Raw genomic sequence first — 23,718 nt, 5'->3', positions numbered from 1 at the left:
GGCCAGAAAGGGTTCAGGAAAGATTTTTCAGGATATGGTCCCCATTGAATATGGATTGTAATTGTTTGATGATACCCCGTATGAGGATCTGGCAGTCACACCTAATGCTATATCTATACGGCATCTGAGAGGTGTAATTCCCAGCTCAGGTAGACATACATGAGCTAGCTCTGCTCAAACAAATGCCTACAAACAGCAGTTTGGCTGAGCCGCCCAGGTACATACCAAGGGGGTCAGGCAGGTTGGTACTCAGGCAGCTAGCCCAAACTGTTGCCCGTGCTGCTGTGGCCACACTGCTATTTTTAGGCACTAGTTTAAGCAGACCTAGTACGTGTACACTTACCCACATTGGGAATAAGACCTGCCAGCTGCTGTGTAGACATACCCAGAGTCTTCACTTGCTGATGGAGCACTGTAAGACAATTGTCTTCCACCAGCTTTCGAAAAGACATACCTCTCAACTGGTGCTCGCTAGCTACTTAATCTGAAATTTACCCATGAGGCTGCTGTAGGAGCTGTATTTTGCTGGAAGAGACTATTTCCCCCACCCCACCCGGCCTTCCCCACCCACCCTGACTGATGTCAAGAATCACCCTAACCCCAGCCCATTTATTCACTCAGGTCAGGTACATACACAAGGACTTGACCCCAAATCAATGATATATACATCATTCTGTAAATACGTTTCCCCACTTTCTCACCCAAGAATATATATAAGATCCCTGAAAACACTTAGGTGGGTGCTTAACTTTATGCATGTCAATAGTCCCATTGATCTCAGTGATGTGTGTACAATTAAATAAAGTTCAGTAACAGTTTGCAGGATCAGTGCCGTAATGTGCATTTTGCTTTGATAAATAAAGGCAGTTAACTCAACATATGAACTTTGTGGAAAAAGTTAAATGTGAACTGGGACAGCTCAGTAATTTATGCTTTTGCAAAATCTTCTGAGCAAACAGGTCTTTATAATTTAGTTCAGCCCCGATACAGACACATAAGGCTGATTAATTCTTATTTCAACTTTTTAAGTTATTGTGTGTCTATCTATTCATATACACACATATACCCCTCTTTAAAAAAAGGCAATCCTTTGGGCATTTCTAATACATCTGTCACTTTATGGTCTGATACAGAGACACACAATGCCCACAGATACCCAAGGAAGTCAATGGGAGTTGAGAGTGCTCAGCATCTTTGAAAAAAAAATCAGGGTATTAGTATATAAGTGTCATAACGTTATAAATAAGCTATGGTTTAATTTAAAAAAATAGCTATTAATGTCAAGATCCATTAGAATCTAGCATGCTCAAAAAAGCTACTTCCAGGATAGGGAGAAAATGTATATTCATTTGTCTAAAAATACATGGTGATAATAAAGAGGAGTGGTAACATTTTCAAAAGTGCTTTAATGACTTAGGAGCCAGCTCCATAAGACTAAACGCAGGTAGAGATTATACCAATGGTGGGCAACCGGTGGCCTGCGGCCTGCATGTGGCCCATCAGGGTAATCTGATTGTGGGCGGTAAGACGTTTTGCTGACATTGACCGTCCACAGGCACCATCCCTCGCAGCTCCCAGTGGCCGCAGTTCTCTGTTCCCGGCCAATGGGAGCTGTGGGAAGCGGCGGCCAGCATGTCCCTGCGGTCCCTTCGCCTGCAGGCGCCGCTCCCTACAGCTCCCATTGGCCAGGAACAGAAAACTGTGGCCACTGGGAGCTCCGAGGGGCGGTGCCTGTGAACGGTCAATGTCAGCAAAATATCTTGCGGCTTGCAATCAGATTACCTTGGTGGGCCACATACGGCCCACACATTGTCCACCACTGGATTATACACACACTTTTAATGATGTTTGCACTTTTAAATACTAGACACTGAAAATCTGAAAGAAAAATTGTGTTGTTTCTAGCAAATGCGTCCTTATTTTATTAAATTTTGATGGATGTTCATGAGCTCTGTCAGCAACTACTTTAGCCTATAATAATTTTTATTTACTGTATGTTTAAACTGTATTACACAATGCTGTTCCATTTTACTATATGTTGTCCTATTCTGAGTGCTCCTTTTCTGTTTAATTATTAATCTGAACAATAGCCATAAAAGTAAAATAATCGTCACTATGAAAGTTATTTATTCACAGTACTGGCAGGATTTTTCAACACAAAATAATTACTATGTACAGAGTACATGGCACATTAGCAAAGGGAATGTGGAGATGATGATCAATATTGCTCAAATTACTGTTTACCAAGTGTAACAGATATTTCTCTCTCAGTTGGTGTTTACTTATTAGATACGCTTATTAATTAGCTTCAAGGCAGTTCTTTAAAAAAAGATTGTGGGGATTCATTTGCTTAACTGCTACATTTAGTTTCTCAAAATGCTGTGAATTCATCATTGTGATAAGCTGATACTGGGTTAAATAGAAAATACAATTCAAAGTAGTATTATAAAGAATTTCTAAAAGGGATAAACTATTCCTTGTATCTTTGTCACTATAGTGTACCAGTGGCAGGCTGTTACAGCTGCTTTAAAATATCACAACGTGTAATTTTTATTTTAGAGAAGTAATCACAATTTGCTTGGATTTGCTATGTACCAAAATTGTGTACAGATACCATACTTTGAAATGGTGGTAAATAATTTTGATCAAGCAGATGACTGTTAAAGTAACTATGATGTTAAAACAACCTCCTCACACCAATCGTTATTTCTTAGGTACAGAATATTCTTGTGCATTCTGTAAGCAATCTATCAATTGTAAAGGACAGTAGCTATCTGACAGTGTACAGGAAAATGTGATGAGATTACATCTCAGTTACTTTGCTTTTGACCAGAACCATATTTTTCTCTCCAAAGAGGCAATTTTGTTGTGGGGATACTGGAAGATAGGTGTTGCTAAATAACATTTTTTTTGTTAAAGGGATGAGTAAAATCTAGCCAAGAAGGGCTCAGAGAAGAAGAAACTGGAATTTTCTGATCATTCCTTCCTGATTAGTATCTGAACCTCATTTATAATTAATACAAAGCTACAATGAGGCTTAATATCTTTTTATTTATATATATATATATATATATATATATATATATATATATATATATATATATATATATATATATATATATATATATATATATATATTTAAATTAACTACTGGATTTATAAATGGAAAACAGCAAAAAATAATTTAAAAAAGTAATGAAATACTGTAATCCCAGACTCTGATGACTTACTGATTTTTTCCTCATGTACAGTTTCTTGACATAAGTGTGTGGGGGTGGGGAAAGGGGGAAGGGGTTGTGTTTCCTCTCTTACCTCTATTTCCCTTTCAGGGTTCAGATCATGATCCCACAGAATGATTTTTCTGTCTTTCCCACCTCCAGTTAGCAGCATTCCATTCCTCATTTGACATAGTGTGAACACGCTGCCATCGTGAGCTTTGATTTGTCTACTTATTTGATATACACCTACAATCATGAAAAAATATAATGAATGCCACTCATTTTTTTTTCAGTTTGGATTTCACAAAACTTTGCATTTTGGAACAAGAACTAAGTGGCATTGTACAATAAGAAATGTCATTGGGTGTTTGAGGCTGTTCCAATGAGTATTACAAACAAAAGGTGGTAGTGTTTTTTTTTACAGAAAACTAGAAGACAAAACAAAGATCTGCTCACCTGTATGATTATTTTGTGAGGTTGTTTCTAAAACTTTTGTGGGGTGGAAAATCCAAATATCCAATCAAAAGCTCAACAGAATAGTACTCGGGCAAGAATGCATTCCTGCTGCACAACTGAGGTTATGCAGAAACATGGCAAAAGCTGTGGACCTAGTGCACTCTCTCACTGGTATGAAGATCATGCACCAGATTCAGCAGAATATTTGGAACACCAAATCCTTTCTGTGCGAACCAAAGTGCTGACCTAAAGACTGAATCAAGAGCCACTTTGATATTGATATATGTCATGTGAAGTGGGCATAAGTACCCTGCTAAATCTGGGACTGATTTTCAAAGGTACTGAGCACCCACGGGATTTACTGGCGTTTGGCATCTTGGAAAATTAGGCCATTGCTAATTATGTGTCTAAATATATAGATTAGGAGCCTAACATCAAGCACCTAAGTTTGAAAACTTTGGCCAATGTTTAGTAGCATTCCATAATGCTTATATATTCAGTGGGAGGTAAGGAATTACTTTGCAAAAGGGGGAAAATGAGATACAAAGGTTAACATTTTCAAACTTTGATTCCTAAAATCAAACACGTAAACGAAGTTGGGCTGATTTTCAGAGATGCTGGTCACCCACAGTTCCCACTTTATTTAGACCACTTTTTGAAAATATTCCTAAATATAGTTTTAACTTTAGGCACACAAGTTTGAAAATGATGACCTGAGTGACTTAAGGTCGCTCAGCGGCACAGCTAGGATAAGATCCAGAACTCCCAATCTCTAGTCCCATCCTCTAATCACTAGATGCTAACCTCCAGAAGAGGTTAATTCTCACTTCTGAAGAATTGGGTTTTCTTAAATGTCTGTTGTTATATGATGTTTCCTTATGCACAGATATATAACATACCCTTATGTGAGCACTTCTTAAAATAAACCCTTAGCCTGAAGGCTAAGCAAGGCACATGAGCCACAAAGAGCGTATCTGCCAATTTCAAATTGTTCCATATGGGTCAGTGCAAAATGGGCACGTTTTCTAGATGTCTGCAAGAGAGGACTGTGCAAGATATATAGCAGTATTTGGAACTTTGTAGGCCCAGTTGATTTTTCCTGATTAATTTGACCCTATGATGCAGTCGAAAATGCTATGAAGCCTTTCAATTACCGATGTGAACACTTTTCTCACAAAAATATTTTCAAAATACAAAAAACAAGAAAAAATGGTCTTGGATATAGTTGGCAGTTATTGTGCGATTATATTTACTCAGACTATATTTTGAGCATAGATGCTCAAATAGATGGGAATTGCCACCTGCTATATGAAGTAATATAAAAAGGCAAGTTTCTAGAGCTTCAAATACTTTCTTCAAAACTAAGAAAAGCAGAGGATATCAACTTTACTTAACTGTCTGTAGGGCGCAAGTTAACAGGTTTTTAAAATCTGGTTTCACACCCCACCAAAAAAAAAAAGGGGGGGGGGTGTCTAGGGCCTACGTAAAAGCCCATCACTAATCCAACATGGTAAACTAACTAAAAAAAAAAGCAATTAAGCCCATGTATGAAATACTCCAGCCATCATGGGCAAAAACTTTTTAAGATGATCATGGCAAAAGCTATTTGCACAGACGTTATAAAATTAACTAAACATTTAATATTTTCTTAATTATTTTTCCATTTCAATTAGTGTTTTTTTTAAAACAACAGATTTATCTACAAAAATAGATTTGCAGTTAAAGATTTGCTTCTTACATGACTGACTTAAACTGGTATGCCAGGAAAACAGAGTGTTTGAAATAGCTGCCAAGTAAAATAATTATCCTTGAATTTAAAAGCTACCTGAGGGCTCAACAGTGCTAGTTCTCCATATGTCTAGTAGCAATTCATTTTTCTTCTTTTATTTTAATTGAACAAAAAGCTCACCCTAAAAAACAAGTTCAATCCAAATGCCAAATCAAATGGGATTTAAAGTATATTTTAGTGTCAGGATTTGAGCACCTGCTTAGTTAGAAACTATTATTATTTGATTAACTCCTACACTTCTGTACTACACTTTTTTCATTACATACAGGTCCTCTTAATATAAGCTTTCTTTATGACGGATATTCATTTGAGACTTTAAAGGTTTCACAATACATGAGTCAAGAGCCAAATGTAGTAAAAAAGTGAGCCTGCAGCCTCCCTGAAACTGTAGGGTGAGGACAAGTCTGATTAACTGCACCATTTTTATTGCTGGGAAATTCAAACAAAATAATTTCTATTCATTTTGGACCCAATCCTGCAAGGCGCTGAACAGCTCCAGCAAGATGTAAAGTCAATGGGAGCTGTGGAAGCTCAGCACTGTCTAAGATTGGGCTCCTATCAAGGAAGATACAAATACACCTCTACCCCGATATAACGCTGTCCTCGGGAGCCAAAAAAATCTTACTGCGTTATAGGTGAAACCGAACTTGCTTTGATCCGCCGGAGCGCGCAGCCCCGTCCACCCGGAGCACTGCTTTACCGCGTTATATCCGAATTCGTGTTAGATCAGGTCGCGTTATATCGAGGTAGAGATGTACAAGCAAATGCTATTGTCGTATACAAATACTTTTAATACAAATCATTATGCAAATTTATAAGCAACTTACAAGCATCTCTTGGGGTCTTGGCATGTAGCCAATTTAGCCATTTGGGTCCAAAAGACTGGGCACCCTTGCATACTGGAGCATTTATACCACTGAATTTCTCGATCACATTCCATATGGTGCAATATGATGACTATCATTCTTATCACTTGCTAAGGGTTCGACCCTCTGGTAAAACTATTATATCCCCCTCTGTAGTTCTGCCACTCTAGTAAGGATTATAGACATTTCTATGGCTGCAATCCCAGATAAAACAGAATGCTTCTCCCGGCCTTTAACAAATGATTCTAGCAGTACCTGGGAGTGAAATTGCATTTTCATATGCATACTGACACAAAAGAGACAAACCAATTAACACCATGGTTTGTTTTTGCAATACAATTTTATAAAAAAGAAATCAGATTAATAGACCAAAAGGGACCATTATGATCTTCTAGTTTGACCTCCTGCATACCACAGGGCATGGAATTTAAACATCAAGCCCAATGATGATAATGACCATTGCAAAACTCAAGAGAGAAAGCACTGTACATATTATGGACGGGTTTATTTTTCTATTTGTCATCCTAACACAATCTTTCGTACGTATGTTTTCTGCAGACCACCATGCTGTAAGATTAACTGTGAGTGTTCTGTACCTTTAGGTCCTTTTCCTGGCGTGGATTCTACTGTAGTTTTGCTCCATATAAGCATTATCCCACCTGAGTCTCCAGTGAGCACATCTCCATTTCCCAAAAATGCCAAACACTGCACAAATTTGGGTTTTTCATATTTCTGAAATGGAACAGCAAGAGAAATTAGAGTATAATTGTACAGACACATGCACACCCGCATGAGTAAAAAATAGTTCCCAGTTTTCATAATTTATTTCTCCATCCAACATGTGTAATAAGGACGGTGATCCAAATTCATAGCTGGCAGGAGCGGCTAACTCAGGGGTTGGCAACTTATGACATGCGTGCCAAAAGTGGCACGCGAGCCGATTTTGCCTGGCACGTAGCTGCCAGCCGGGGTCCCGGACGCCGGCCCCGCTCAGCTTGCTGCCAGCTGAGTGAACGGAACCCCAGGCCGGCAGAAGGCCGAGTGGGGCCGGCAGCTGGGACCCCAGAGAGGCGGCAGGCATGCCTCCCGGCTCCCCCCTCACGGTGCTTGGGTTCTGCGGCTCCTGGAAGTGTGCGCCGCCGGGGCGCGGAGCCCTGAGCCTGCTCCGGGAGAGGCGGTGGTGGCGGCTCACACTCCCGGGAGCCGCAGAACCCGAGCGCGACGAGGGGGGAACCGGGAGGTGCACGGGGACCACTGCCCACATGCATGCGCTGCAGGCGCACCCCCCCCCCCGGCACTCCCCTCACCACATTTGGGTTCTGCGGCTCCCAGAAGTGTGAGCCACCGCTGCTGCTGCCCCTCCCGGACCTCCTCCCCCCTCCCCTGCTGCCTCAGAATACTGCGGGGGAGGGGCTGTGCGCGCGGCAGCCCGGCAGCGTGTTTTGCCTCCACGTGGAGCCAGTGTCTGACCGGCATGGGCATGGTAAGGGGAGTCCTGGGGGACAGTCAGGGAGCAGGGGGAGGATTGGAAGGGTCGGGAGTTCTGGTGGTCCTGTCAGGGGGCAGGGAGTGGTTGGATAGGCGTGGGAGTCCCGGGGGTCTGTCTGGGGGTGGGGGTGTGGATAAGGGTCAGGGCAGTCAGGGGACAAGGAACAGGGAGACTTAGGTAGGGGGTGGGGTTCTGGGGGGCAGCTAGGGGCGGGGGTCCCAGGAGGGGGCAGTCAGGGGACAAGGAGCAGGGTTGGGGGTTCTGAGGGGGGAAGTCAGGGGTTGGGAAGTGGGAGGGAGTGGATGGGGGTGGGGCTCTCTCCCCCCGTCCTCTCTTTTGATTGTTGAAATATGGTAACCCTAGGCGAGGGGGAGCCGGGGGGCACATGGGGGCATTTTAACGTGTATTACCGGTACGCAAAACCTTAAATTAGAGTGAATAAATGAAGACTCGGCATACCACTTCTGAAAGGTTGCCGACCCCTGGGCTAACTCCACTGACTCCAATTGTACTCATTTATGTATCTGGCCTAGTGCAAAAATATTTCTTACCCCAAAAATCCCTTGCTTTCTTGCTAGTGAATTGCCACTCCAGGTCCAAAAAAAGATGTGAGATTTGCCACAAGTTATGATTGTGTTTGCATCAGTTGGATGGAATTCTACAGCAAGCACAACTTCATTTGTAGTCTATAGAAACAATAAAAGAAACCATGAGCTTAATATAATATTTATTCAGATGGATATTAATTTACTATTTTACACACACACACAGTTTTACATAGATAAAAGAGTATATAGAATATTGTGAGTGTAAATGTATATATATGAAAACAAACACACAGATCTGTTTGGATAAGAATATATATTAATTTGCTGTTGTCTTTTACATTTCTGAAAGATTTATTAAGATTTTTAGCCAGAAAGAGAGGTTTTATTAAATCTGAAATGATCCTTGGCATAACATACTTTCCCCCCCTCTAAGAATGCCTTTTGCAAAAGAAAACAGGAAAAACACAAGAGACTTTTTGTGGATGAAATAACAAAAACTTGCTGCTGTCTGATTTCAAGACACATATGAGCATCTCATTGTTTTGGATAATGGATTTATGATAGAGGTAACTCAGCCAATCATAATACACTTAGTTCTTTCCCCCCCTGCTCTGAAAAAACTACATAACTCAAGATAATAAATATAGCCCCTTTGTGACACTATAAATAGATTGGAACTTTTCACAAGTTGGATGTACCTTTACTGAATAGTAATAGCTAAGTGAATTGTATTATTTTATTAATTTTAAAATAATATTTCATTTTACTCATAAGATATTTTACAACAGATTCATTTTTTTACAATTTTTTCAGATAATAATCGTCTGCTATCCAGTAATTAATATAAGTTCAGTGAAACCTATACAAGAAAATACCCTTAGAAGGCAATCTCTGGTGCCAATTCAACAAAGCACTTAATCACATCTTTACTTACCTTAAAGTATGTGCATTTAAGCATTGGCTTCAATGGGACTTAAGCATATGCTTAAATGTTTTGCTGAATAAGGACCCACGAGACTATCCTAACTATCCCCATATGTATTTAATAAATTCTTATTCAGTGTCATTAGAAGACCATAGTGATTTTTGTTGGACACCTGTGGCAACTTAAATGATATTTCACTGTATATGTGAAACCACACAAGTATGTACATAATCACGTATGCTCACACAAACTTTAGACCATATAACTATTAGATTTTAGGGCCCAACCTTGAAAGGTGCAAAACACCTTTAACTCCCACTAAAGCCAATGGCTGTTGAAAGTGGTTCAGCAACTTGCAGCATCAGGCCCCAAGTGGAAACTCTGGGGCACAACTTGCCTGCATTCCAAGAAGTAATTATGACCATCCAAATAAAAAAAACCCTCAAGATACCAGATTCCAGGACTGAAGTACTATAGAATTTAGAAACCAAAAGCATTTATAAAATATAAAGAGGTTTTTTTAAACTAACACTTGAAACTGCTGATGTTAATTTTTAATAAATCTTGGAATACCACGGAAATTCCAGAAGACAGGAAGGCTACTAATGTTGTGTCAATATTCAAAAAGGGCGAGAAGGATGACCTAGGTAACTACAGGCCAATTAGTCTGACATCAATCCTGAGCAAAATAATGTTTAACCTAAATCTGATTAAAAGTTAGCACCATATAATATCAATAAAGCCTATGTTTAATGGATTCAGAACCGGCTAATTGATATAACTGGAAATACACCTCTACCCCGATATAACACGAATTCGGATATACCGTGGTAAAGCAGTGCTCCGGGGGGCGGGGCTGCGCGCTCCGGCGGATCAAAGCAAGTTCAATATAACACGGTTTCACCTATAACGCAGTAAGATTTTTTGGCTCCCGAGGACAGCGTTTTATCGGGGTAGAAGTGTAATAGCTGCCAGTGTGAAACCATCTTTGAGTGGGGGTGTTTATAATGGTGTTCTGCAAAGATCGACAGTAGGCCTGACACTATTCAACATTTTCATCAATGGTCTGGAAATAAATATAAAATCACTGTGATAAAATTTGCAGATGACACAAAGGACAGGGCTGTCAAAGAGTCCTGAGAGCTAACAGCTACCCCAACACTCTGGTCACTTAAGCAGTGATTAGCTCCCTCTGAGGCTAGGTCTACACTACCCGCCTGAATCGGCGGGTAGAAATCGATCTCTCGGGGATTGAATTATCTCGTCTCGTCGGGACGCGACAATCGATCCCCGAATCGACGCTCTTACTCCACCAGCAGAGGTGGGAGTAAGCGCCGTCGACGGGGAGCCGCGGAGGTCGATATTGCCGCCGTCCTCACAGCGGGGTAAGTCGGCTCCAATACGTGGAATTCAGCTACGCTATTTGCGTAGCTGAATTTGCGTATCTTAAATCGACCCCCCCCCCCCCCCGTAGTAAAGACCTGCCCCGAGAGAAGACTTGGCTGAGAAATGGAGTAAACCTAATCAGACTGTGGGCTGAGGGAGCTAACTCTAGCACTAGCTGGGAGGATAGTTAAAAAGCACAGGAGGGAAATGCAAAAGGGAAGAGAGAGAGAGAGGGGGCTAGCAGAGCCCAGGGGAAACGAATTCTTCAGCTGGCGAAATTGTTTCCTCTTCCTCTCCCTGCAGAAAGGGCTGAGGAGTGAAGGACAGGGTAAGTAGACATGCTGCTCGGGGGTTGTGATGGTGTCTTGGCAGAGTTAACGAATAACTCACAGACATCCAGAGACTGTTGGTGAGGGAATGAGAGGAGCTTGCCCTGTTACAAGGGCTGTCATACAGAGTGATCTGGAGCACTTGGAAAGCTAGGCCAGTTTTAATACAGCCAAATGCAAAGCTATAGATCTAGGAACAAGGAATGCAGGTCAGACCTAGAGAATGGTGGCCTATATCCAGGAAAGCAGTGATGCTCAACAAGGAATTAGGGGTCATAGTGGACAAACAACTCAACATGACCTCCCAGTGCTATGCTGCTGCAAAAAAGGGATAAGCAATCCCTGCATGTATAGAAAGGAGAGTAGTAAGTAGGAATAGGGAGGTGACTTTACCGCTGTATATGGCATTGGTAAGACTGATACTGGAATACTGCATCCAGTTCTGGTGCCCACATTTTAAAAGGATGTTGGAAAAACTGAAGAGGGTGCAGAAAAACACCTACAAAAATGATTCGAAGAGTGGAAAAAATGCCATATGGTGACAGCCTTTAAGAGCTTGATCTGTTTAGTTTATCAAAAAGAAAACAGAGGTGACTGGATTATACAGTGTATAAGTACTTTCATGGGGAGAAAATACTGGGTAGAATGGTTGGAAGCTGAAACCAAACATAGCCAAATAGGAACTAAGGCACTTAAAAAAAAAAAAAAAAAGATAGTGAGGATAATGAATCATTGGAGAAAACTATCTAGAGCAGTGGTTTTCAAACTTTTTTTCTGGTGATCCGGTTGAAGAAAATTGTTGATGCCCATGACCCAACAGAGCTGGGGATGAGAGGTTTGAGGTGGGGGAGGGGCTCAGGGCTAGGGCAGAGGGTTAGGGTGCGGGCTGTGGGGTGGGGCAGGGAATGAGGGGCTCAGGGTGTGGGAGGGGGCTCAGGGCTGGGACGGGGGTTGGGGTGTGGGAGAGGGGCAGGGCTCTGGGTGAAGGCTGAGGATGAGGGGTTTGGGGTGCAGGAGGGGGTTCTGGATTTGGGGGTCTCCGGGCAGGGGTGCGGGAGGAGGTCATGGGTCTGGGCTGGGGGTGCAGGCTATGGGGTGGGGCCAGGGATGAGGGGTTTGGGGTGCAGGAAGGGGCTCCGGGTTTGAGGGGGGGGGGCCTCAGGGCTGGGGCAGGGAACTGGGGGAGTGGAGTTCAGGCACGGCTTACCTCCGGCAGCTCCCAATCAGCGGTGCAGCCAGGGTGCAGAGACAGGTTTCCCGCCTGTCCAGGCACCGTGGACTGCGCTGCACCCCAGAAGCGGCCAGTTCCCGGCCAATGGGAGTGTGGAGCCGGTGCTCGGGCAGTGCGCGGAGCCCAGTGGCCCCCCACCGCTTCCTGGGCGCAGCACAGTGTCAGAACAGGCAGAGACTAGCCTGCTTTAGCTGGGGAGCACCGCCAACGGGACTTTTAATGGCCCGGTCAGCGGTGCTGACCAGAGCTGCCGTGACCAGTGCCTTACATGCTGCGACCCAGTACTGGAAAACCACTGACCTACAGAAGTGATGGATTCTCCATCTGTTGTTGTTTTCGTATCAAGACTGGATGTCTTTCCAGAAGATATGCTACAGCCAAACAGTAGTTGTGGTCCAATACAGGGCAAAAGGGCAAAATTTTATGGCCTGTGATGTAAAGAAGGTCAGACTAGAAGATTTAATGGTCTTTTCTGACCTTAAGCTCTATAAATATATGAATATTGTATATCTCATCAGGCAGGCAGCAACTTCAATCTAGAGATTATCTTTTCATTCCCATTTCAGAAGGAAATAAGGGTTCAAAAAGAGAAAAATACTGTAGTGCCATATGGTAAATATTTTAAAACTTAAGGGCCGATTCTGGTATAAAACTGAAGAAACTCTACCGAGACCAATGGAGTTAGAGCAGTGTAAAACAAAGGAGAAAGCAGAATCAGGACAGTAATATTTTCAAACATAACTGTATCTCACTGACATAACATTAGTTTCCATGAAAACAAATGGCAAAATCAAAATATCAGAGAACCGGAAGCCAGAAAATCCCTCTCAGTAGTCAGTTTTGGCTGCTATCGCGTCAGCTCTAAACTACTTATCCTTATCTTATGTTCATGGCTTCCAAACAAAGAGGATGAGAAAGCTGCTGATACATAGCAGGCAGCTGACAGGGTAAGAGTAAGACTTCCCGCTTGTCGATTTTGGCTAAACCTAGAAGGGCCAGTTTAAAAAACCAGCTGCAAATTTTATTTCGCCTTTGGACCCTTAAACTTCCCAGTACTTCAAAGAGAAAAAACGTTAATGAAAAAAGTTTTTCTCCCCCTAAGGAGTCACTTTGCTTTTAATTGTCTTTATACTTGAAATCCTTTAAAATTTTATTTTAAAAATAATGTTCAAATATTCATATCCCCATATATAAAATCAATAACAATTAGTGTGTGGTGGCGTTATACTATACACTGGGGCTTCTCGGGTGAAAGAAGATGCCCTTTGGATTTGTGCCTCTCAGTGCACCAGATGCATACATAGATAGCCACATGAGCATAAACTGCACATGTGCTGTACAAATTAAATCTCAAAATATTTGCTTAAGCGAAGTGTCCTATTTACCTTTATCTCTGCTACCTTTGATTTCCTCTGCCAGTCCCATACAGTCAACATGTGCTCATTAGAGTCATCAATCACACACAAATGAGAACCTGAATCCTTTAAAAAGAAAGCCACAGACAATGCTGTCATATCACATTTTAAAATAGGATAAGGTATGATTTAAAACCAAACACAGCAGTACTATATTTCAAAATCACTAGAATGCACAAATAAATACTGTGAATCTATATGAATAAGCAAATGTTTAATATATTTGGATATTTTTTCCTTTATACTCGGAACTGAGAAATCTAAATTCAGCTTAATATCATTTCCCAATAAACAAACGAAACATACTTTAGATGGTATTCTGGTAGAATTTGAAACCAGGCATTGTCAACTCCCCCTCACCACAACCTTTCAATACCTTTTAAACCCTATTGTTTGCAATACTGTGTTGGAAGCATAAAATACAAAATGTTTTGTCATCTACCACATTTGTCCCTTCCCATTTGGAAAATATTTTCCTTGTCAGTTTCATATGGAACATGTAACTCTCTTGGTTCATTTCTTTAATTGTAACAATAATATTAACACTTCGCATATATATCTTGTTTTATATTTTAAAAGCCATGTATACATAGCCAATTTAGACCTCACAGCAATAACTGTTAGAAGCTCCATTTTGCAGATAGGAAAACTGAAGCACAGAATACATTATCAAAGTAAGAGCATGTCTAGCTATCAAATTTAAATGTCTGTTCTCCCTCTGCAATAGCAACTTAGCATTTAATTTTTACATACTGTAAACAGTATAAATGTTTCACAACAAGAAGTTACTGAATAAAAAGAATCAACGATAAACATAGTTAGGGCCAAATTTTAAAAGACAGGCCCAGGATCCTTGGGGCACAAATATGCAGTATTTACAAATGAACATTGGGGGGAGTTATTATTGTAGCACCACATAAAAATCAGGCATTTAAGTACCTACTGGTGAACAGATTTGGGGCCTTCCTTTTCTTTTAAATGTGGTTCCTAGAGTCCCAACTACATTCATTAACAGATTATGACAATTTTCAGGTGACAGTACAATTTCCCTTTAAAAGTGAATTTGAAACAGAATGCTAGGTGTACAAAACTAAATTAAGAGGCCTTATTCTTGCTTTGGTTACATGCGCTGCTCTCATTGGGATTAGTGGGATCGGTAGAACAATATGGGCCTAGGGTATTTCCTGCTTATTGTCCCTATACAGCACCATATGACAGCTATGTTTGGGATGTGAAATTATTTTTTTAAAATTATGTCAGGTTTCAAAGTAGCAGCCGTGTTAGTCTGTATCCACAAAAAGAACAGGAGTACTTGTGGCACCTTAGAGACTAAAATGTATTTCAGCATAAGCTTTCGTGGGCTACAGCTCTGAAGAAGTGAGCTGTAGCCCACGAAAGCTTATGCTGAAATACATTTCTTAGTCTCTAAGGTACCACAAGTACTCCTGCTCTTTTTAAATTGTGTGTTATTGTTAGATTATTATGGCTAACCTGAAAATTTGGCCCTAATTGGTCTAAGCTGCAGCTGCAAAAATGGCACTAACAAAAATGGATGCTGGCCCTTACTGTTCTTCTACGATTTTTTTACGTCATTTTTCTCTACTTTTTAGAAAATAAGAGAGAAAACTGTTATAGATATAAGAGAGGCCTTTTAGAGCTATGAAGGTGTGACACTGAAATAGCATTTTACAGCTCTGTGGGCTATAATTGTATGCTATAACGAGCTGGAGGAAATAAAGGTGTTATCTTAAACTGTACTACTTTGTTTCTACAATATGCTGGGGCAGGTGAACATTTATTCTTTTTAACAGCAAATTTTTTTTATCACTTCTTGAGGGCATAACAAACATAATTAACAATATTAATTTTAGCAGCATAACTAAGCACCAGTTTAGTCTGTTTTATTTACTTAAATTTCTTAATTGTGGGAGATTTTTTTTTTAAATTGGGGATAAAAGGAGATGACATCTTTACTGTCCTATGTATGGCTTTGGCACCCTACCAGGAGGTCCTTATTCATACACACTTATGGCAGGTGTGCTTATTTAAAAACCACATTAGGATGGATGTGAGAGTTGAGAATGCTGCCATTGGATGATGATATGAAAAGCCTGAATGGAAGATGTAATTTGGAGCAGTAGGTCCCTCAATTACCATAATGATGGTGAATAGTAGATATGAAAGAATAAACCAATGAGGACTAGACTAGGTATTTGGAATTGGATATCAGCTCCAATGGGTTCAAATGGGGAATTATCTCAGAATGCAGATCACTGGTTGGGGCAGGGACCTTCCACAACAGCTTCTGCAATTTAATACAAGGAATGAATTACACCTCTACCCCGATATAATGCTGTCCTCGGGAGCCAAAACATCTTACCGCGTTATAGATGAAACCGTGTCATATCGAATTTCCTTTGATCCGGAGCGCACAGCCCCACCCCCCTGGAGCACTGCTTTACCGCGTTATATCCGAATTCATGGTATATCGAGTTGCATTATATCGGGGTAGAGGTGTACTGAAAACTTGCTGTGATACTGAAGATATGAGGAGATATCTGGGCTAATTACCAAAGAGATACTAAATCCAATCTCAGGCACAGGCTGGCTGGGGAGGTGGAGTAGCTGTGCTTACTGCATGTAATCTTAAACGCAGATCATCATCTCAAAACTGGGCATGTTTCAGCATGGCCAACTAGTGTAAGTGTCATAGAGCAAGTTAAACATGGGACTAAGTAGTTGTGTACAGCCCACCCTCTGTTTCTAGGATATCCTGGCTGAGTTCCCAAATTTGACCATGGAATCAACTTAGTCTTAGAGTCACTAAGGCTAATTATCCTGGGTGAATTATGTCCATGAGAACAATGACTCTTCTTGGTTGACTCAAGATGTCCTGGCTTCTGACAACCACGGAAAAGTCACAGATTTACACATGAAGCTGGCTGCACTCTGGATTTTATTTTAGGTATAGTACAGGTGACTTGGGGAGTAAAGATTATACTTGGCCAGAGTAAGAGCATGAACTTCATTTACTTTGAGGTTAGGCACCATCGTTGGGTTAGAGAATCTTTTTTAGTGTGCCACCCTCAGATTAATGGATCCAATCAGATTCTGAAATCTCTGGAGGAGAATATTGTACAACAGATGGGCAACTGTTAATAGCCTGGGGTGATCTTATGATACTGTTTTATCATCATCTACTCCTGCAGTGGTTCATACACACACCTTCCCTCCCAACCTTTTTAGCAGTTCACTTAGGTATTCAGATGATCTGCACCAGATTAAACATGCTGGAAGAGCTACAGCGCTGGTGACAAAAACTGTATTTTGTGATTTTTATCAATCATGACAAAGAATTTTGAAATCTTATGCCATGGCCATGATGGAAGCAAAGAAACACTCTTCTCCAGCATATCATCATCTAGGAAGTCCCGATCAAAAGAATCATTCTGGTTAGTAGACCATCTGATTAATTTGAGCTACCCCTTCTCTCTCTCTCTCTCACTCACACACACTGGAGTGCTTCTCACTGTAAGGAACGTTCTATTCACTTCATAGATCAGATTGTATTTATCTTGCCCTCATATAGAATGGTTTCTTATGAACTAAACAAAGTCGTCTCTGATTAGCTTCTTTGATTCAGCCAGCCTCACTCCATAAGGTTCTGCGGAGTGATTGGGAAGCTTTGGGCTGCAATTTGAGAAATAAAATCCTGCTGGTGGGACATCGGCTCTATTATTGGTAGACACAATCAACACCTCCATAAGCAAGGGCAAAGTGCTAACATCTCTCAAGCAATCAATTATTATTTCTTCTATTCAAGAAACTGCCTCATAATATTGATAATCTGGCAAATTACTGCTATGTCCTCTTTAAAGAAGATTATGACAAGGAAATTCTTCCATTTTCTGGATTTCCGATTACTGGAAACCCTTTCAAACTTTGTTTAGATCTGGCTACAGCTGAGAAACCACCCTGACCTAGGACTCTAGAAGTCACTTTCCTCACTGACCTGGCAAGGTACGCTGAAAGGTCTATATTTTTGCACAGGCCTTTGCCCGAAGAAGAGGTATGGGATGAGAGAATGAAAGATTTTACTTGGAACAGGGAGTTGTTGATTCTTTTAGTTCAGTATTTATCAGAATTTTCCCAGCTAAGATACAAAACCTAGGCATGGCTTCTTGCCATGAATTATCCACATTCCCCAGTCTTTTGCAGTCACAAAGAATTGTGCAATTGCCAAGAAACCATAGCTGATTTCAACTGCTGAGGATGGGGAAAACCTGATGGAAACAGATGGGGCACTGGGTCAGAAGACTGGTGGAGAGGAGGTAGAGCAGGTCAGGGACTGCTGATGGGTGGGAGCTGGTTGCCATGGGCTGCTTGCAGAAATATGGGGCCTGATGCAGGTGCTGGGGTGATCAGTGGGCTGAAATGTGAGAGAGTCGGCAGTGGAGTGAGAAGGAGGAGCTCCTATGGATAGCACTTCTCCCTTCTCCTCCCAACCCAACTGTACTCTATTCTCAGGTGATGGCAGCTGGCTTCCTCTTCCATGAATAGAGATGGTGTTAAAGTGGGACGGGATAGGAAGAGGGGATACCAGATTGAGCAGGACAACAATATCTTCTATTCCCCTTCGTTTCCACATCTACAGGGCACAGAATTTCACTGTATTTGATTTTCAACTAGTGGGGTCAATTTGAGAATCACTGCTTTGGACTAATTTTTCAGGGTGGGTGTACTTAAAGGAAACTAATGATTAAGGTATGCATATTTGGCAAATCTTACGGGGAAGCACAATTATGATTTTGAAATAAAAAAGGTATTCCAGAGTTTAATATTTTCTCCATATTCAGCAGATTAGATAACATTTTTCCATTAAAAAAATGCGGGGCAGGCTGGACAAATGATTTTAGCAAAATCTATATTTGTTTTATATAATAGTCAAAATTAACAAGATGAAACAGCTTGTTTAAAGTTATTAACAATTTTTCTGGTCACAAACTTTTGATGGCCTAGATAACAAGATTGCTCGTATTTGGTCTACATTTTAAAAACCTTTATGCTTGCCATTAAGAGGAGCTGATAAGACATTATTTCTTAAGCAGACAGAGGTGCAAGCAAGGGTTTTGTTGTTTCCTGTACTAGGATGAAACTCTAGTACAACACAGAGAGAAAATTAATACTTTGCATCAGAACTTGCCAAGATTCATCTTCATGAACTTCCTCACAGAAACAAATCTTTCAACATGTGTTGAAACAGAAATGCACTACGGCCTTTTCAATTTCTATTCTACATATTTCTTGTAAACCGCTTATTGGTTGTGCTATTTTGCTGCCACTATTTTACATGTGTAACTTCCTGGGGGTTTTCCTAGAACTATTTTCATTGCCCTGAGTTGTTTTAATGCAATTCATTTAACTTTCCAAACATGCTTCAGTCCCAAGGTAGTTCAGCTAGAAAACCACAGTACATATAACACTTACAGGTGTTTCTGTCTGACTTACATACAGTATGGTAAATTATTAAAAAAATGCAATTTTTTTCTTACTGCTTTTGAAAAATCCAGACACCCCACTCCACGCTCGAAAGTGCCGAGGCCAATAACCTGCAGTGTCATCAGGCTCACTGAGTCCCATACTCTAACATGGGGCTGCAAAGACTAAGTAAAAGCAATTTGATAAAAACTGTTACTGAAGGCTAAAATGTCACATGCAGATTTAATCTTACATTAAGCAGATACTGACTTCTGTTGATGTCAACACCACGAATTATTGACCTGTAAAGTAAATATTGACTGAAGTGAAGATAAATAATTATACAGTAACACCTTACATTTATATAGCACCTTTAATCTCAAAGGATTCTAGGCAAGATTTACAGACTTCTGTACAGTGATTGCTTTACCTATTACCTCTGGGATGGAAACAGAGCAGCATTGTTCAATTTAAAATGCAGGGCAAAATGTAAAATACCCAAGTCAAAATTTGGCCAATATCCTGATTCCATATATATTTATATATACACATTAAAAAAAAAAAAGACCTAGGTTTTTTTTATCTCATACCAAAGATGGCACATTCAACAGTGTTGCAGTGCATCCTAGCATCAAATCAGGTTAATGCTTCAGAATTGACTCAGTTTAGAGTACTGAATCACCTACACCCCTCTTCCTGCTGCAGCTTTTTCCATGGTGATGTTCCATCCAACTGATATCCAATCCCAAACCTGCTTGGTTTCACATATTTGACAAGGCCATAGCCCACGATGGACTGGCTTAGTACGGTTTAAGAATAAAGTCAGTATTCACCACAAAAAGATAATAAATCATGATGTTGACAGAAAACAATTCTAAAAGGATTACTTCAACAACGGTGAAATGGAAATCATAACAATACCAACAATAAAATCACAAGTATTCTTTGCAGCAAAATGGGATGAATTGCAAAGTCTAAGGATTGGTCTTATTTATAGTGCATCTACTACTTGGATCATGTTCAATATAAAATTCTACTGTATGTCATACTAGCGATATTAACTTAGTAAAGATGAACTGATCATTTAAATTCCAAAAGACCAGTTTAACAGCCATATGGGTACTTTTAAGGGTACTCTCACTCAGCTGGGTGAACTTGCTGCACAGCTGGCCAAACCAGCAAGGCTTGCATAGCTCATGAAGTTAGGTTTCCTTTTCCTTGAGGCCATAAGAGTACATGGGGGCCTCTAGTTTGAGTCAGAATCTCTTTCCCTTGTGGAGAAGACTGACTAGAGTAAGCGTGGGAGTCCTATGGCCCTCTTGCGCTGATTGCAAATTCCACATTTGTGTGGGAAAGAGAAGCAGAAATATGTGATGCATACCACATGAAAACAGGCTTTATACACTTCTGCTCTTTATAATGTGCAGTTGTGTATTTGATTTGTGTTCATTTTCTTATGCTAGAGGAATCCACTGTCACCTTAAAAACAGGAAAACTAAATATTTATCTAAATGTAACACACACACAAATCATAACTAGAGGATCGAGGGATGAAAAGAATGAACTGTATGTTTTATCCTGATTTTCAAACGAGAAACTATTCCTCAGCAGCTCTATTACTCACCCTTCCATCTTTATCCACTCCAGCTAGCTGTCCTGTTGCAATCCTAATTTTGTCTGGATGAACTGCAAGGCTAAGAAATAATGTCAACATGGAAGATATTTGTTAGGGATAGTCCACATTCTAATGCCTGCTTTTGCCATCACAGTTCGTCAAAGTGAGAGGTCATTTTGTAGTCCTTTTATCTGTGTGAACAGAAGTTTCACACAAAATATGCACACAGGAGCAAAGAAAAGATTTAGGGTAAAATTTTCTAAAGTGCTTAAGTGACTTAGGAGCCTAAGTTTTATTTTAGAAAATGACAACTTAGGATCACAGACTTTCAATGAGACAGTCTTGACAAATTTCGAGTCATACTAGTTCAGGTATCTGTCATCTAAAGAGGTTAGCCTCTTCTGGCAAATATCTGGACCTATTTATGGCCATTATAATATACTTTTGCATAGAGCAACTATGAACCAAAAAAGACCACTGGGGTCAGGACTCTGAGGGCTTATCTACACTTAAGTCAAATATTTCAGCCATTGGTGATGAGCCACCCATGAAGTCACACTGTTGAAAATTCTTAGTGTAGAAAGATAAATTGGTATAAGGCATGGTTTGTTCATGTGCATGTTATACTCCTTTCTAGCAGGTGTAAAACACCCCAGATACAGTAATTTGAAAGCACACTGCCTGTATCTCAGGCCCATAATCTGGGTGTCATTTTTGACTTAGTTCTCATCCACTTTCTCTGTAACATCTGTAAGATGAGAGAGCTAGTGGAGGGAGGCAAACAAAGGATTGATGTGGTCAGAATGATGGATCAGGAAGAGCAGCAGGGCCGCCCAGAGGATTCGGGGGCCTGGGGCAAAGCAATTTTGGGGGCCCCTTCCATACAAAAAAGTTGCAATACTATAGAATACTATATTCTCATGGGGGGCCCTGCAGGGCCCAGGGCAAATTGCCCCCACTTGCCCCCCCTCCCCCCTCTGGGCAGCCCTGAAGATCAGTCTAGCACAATATCCTGACTGAATGTAAAGGTAGCAAGATTGGAGGCATCCAGGCCATAGGAAGTGATTACAGTAAATAAGTCACAAAACAATAAGGGTCTAGACAACATATTTTGTACAGACAGAAAGACCACTTCACCAACATATTGAACATTCTTCTCACCTTTATGGCCTTCCACCAAATAAACCTACACTACTTTTCCAATAGAACATCTAATCAAAGTCAACCATTGCCTTTGCTCTGCTAATGATACTGGCCTTGACTGTCTGCTTGTCTGCTTTCCACATGAGCATCTTTGGGCTGACTCCCAGGCTATCCATTAATCCTTAGGAATAACTCTCTATCAAAGTTTGCAAAGCCATTACCCAACTTCATACTTTTGTAAATCCCCCTTAAAACCTACCTTTGCCATAATGTCTGCAAATCACTCCCATCTGGCTTTGGTTGGGCTGATGACCACTTTAACCACTATTCTGGCTAGTTTATGCTGCTATTCCTGCCTCTACTACACTGCTCCCCCACATCTGTGTATTCCCATAATTTTTTGTTTAAATCCAAGACTGTAAACTCTCTAAGGCAGGGACTGTCTTGTTGTCGTGTGTTTGTACAGTGCTTAATACAGTGGAGCTCTGATCAGGGCCTCCAAGCAGGGCTGTGATGGAAAATAATAAAAATGACAACGATGACAAAATAATAATAAAGCAACAAATGCCTCTTCAGTTTGAGGATATTAAATAAATATGAAGTTGCATTACAATAAATTACGGTATATTTACACACACGCAGGCATTTATAATCAGTTGTTATATACCAACCATTTAACACAGTCTGTATGACCTAAGTAGTGTCGCTGAGTTCTCTCTTCATAGTTAAATAATACAACTACTGATGCTATGAAGTATACTATTTCTCCAGTAGGAAGGAGGTATACATTGGCTCGACAATCTCTTCCACGATACCCATATCTTTTTTAAAAAGTCAAGGTTTTTAATAAAATAGCTTACGAGGATCAGTTTAAAAAGGCTTCCCTGTGGAGTTCTCAAATGTTAATACCTTTTCCTTTTTAATTTCCCTTGTGAACCTCTGAACCAGACATTATCCTCATTACTTTTGCACTAATATGTAGCTTTAACAAAAAATATTGCACATGCAAAAGAGTTCAGGAAACCAATATGCTGTAAGTTGTGCCCATTAACAGAAAAAGAAAGCATACATAAAAATATGCAGAAGTATGAAGAATGAAACAGTGTCAGTTTATAAAGTGTAAATGTGAAATTTCATTAGGTAATAAGAGCACTCACTGTACCGCCTTAACGTGTTTCACAGCAACAGAATTGCGTCAGACAGCAGACTTTGTACTTTTGCATTCCAGAGTACAAGTGTATCAGTTCCACTGGGCCTCTTAAAACAAGTGTGTGAAAATTCCAAATGCTCCTCAGAAAAAGGCAAGATACTGCAAAGCAGCTCCATCGTTTGGGAAATGGAACTTTAAATATAAAAAGGTCATTAAAAAAATAAGACCAAAGAACAACATAGGGCTAGAAAGGTACATTTACCCAATCCATATTAAGTCGAGGGGTGTGGGAGATCGGGAGGGGGGTACCTGTGCTGATAATGGGATACAGAGCCTTTACCAATTTCAAATCCAACCTTGTTCAGCAGTTCTTAAACCTAGTTACCATACAGCTGCTTGGTGTCCTGTGTAAGGAGGTTATGTTATTTAATGTACCTATCTGCTCCTGTTTCAATCCTTAGGCTCATTACATACAATAAAAAATACTAACTTTACCAGAATATAAAATAACATCTATAAAACCTTAATTTTTTTTTACTAAAATACCTTCCCCACTATCACCCTGGCCATCAAGGACAACTTCCCACCTCAGCACCCGCTCACTCCACTGTATCCCCCAGGAAAGTATGGAGAATACACTGTAATAAAAGACCAATGGCACAGCCACACCCATGGCACAC

At 40.6% G+C, this 23,718-nt stretch overlaps 1 protein-coding gene across 9 annotated transcripts in view; it reads right to left on the bottom strand.

Moving 5' to 3' along the window:
* The window catches only part of EML4 (EMAP like 4), a 258,663-nt gene that overhangs the window by 42,163 nt on the left and 192,782 nt on the right, over window positions 1–23,718 (bottom strand). For all 9 annotated transcript variants that reach the window (XM_005301262.4, XM_065589537.1, XM_065589536.1 and 6 more), the window contains 7 exons: window positions 22,560–22,709; window positions 20,755–20,824; window positions 19,205–19,315; window positions 13,623–13,718; window positions 8,370–8,504; window positions 6,926–7,061; window positions 3,313–3,464 (listed from right to left, as the gene is read on the bottom strand). In XM_005301262.4, the coding sequence (XP_005301319.1) occupies window positions 3,313–3,464; window positions 6,926–7,061; window positions 8,370–8,504; window positions 13,623–13,718; window positions 19,205–19,315; window positions 20,755–20,824; window positions 22,560–22,709 (850 nt within the window). The remainder of the gene's footprint in view (window positions 1–3,312; window positions 3,465–6,925; window positions 7,062–8,369; window positions 8,505–13,622; window positions 13,719–19,204; window positions 19,316–20,754; window positions 20,825–22,559; window positions 22,710–23,718) is intronic.

The sequence above is a fragment of the Chrysemys picta genome, chromosome 3 (assembly GCF_011386835.1).
Source record: "Chrysemys picta bellii isolate R12L10 chromosome 3, ASM1138683v2, whole genome shotgun sequence".
Taxonomy (NCBI): domain Eukaryota; kingdom Metazoa; phylum Chordata; order Testudines; family Emydidae; genus Chrysemys; species Chrysemys picta.
The sequence above is the reverse complement of the archived record's forward strand: the minus strand, read 5'-3'. Positions and strand labels throughout refer to the sequence as shown.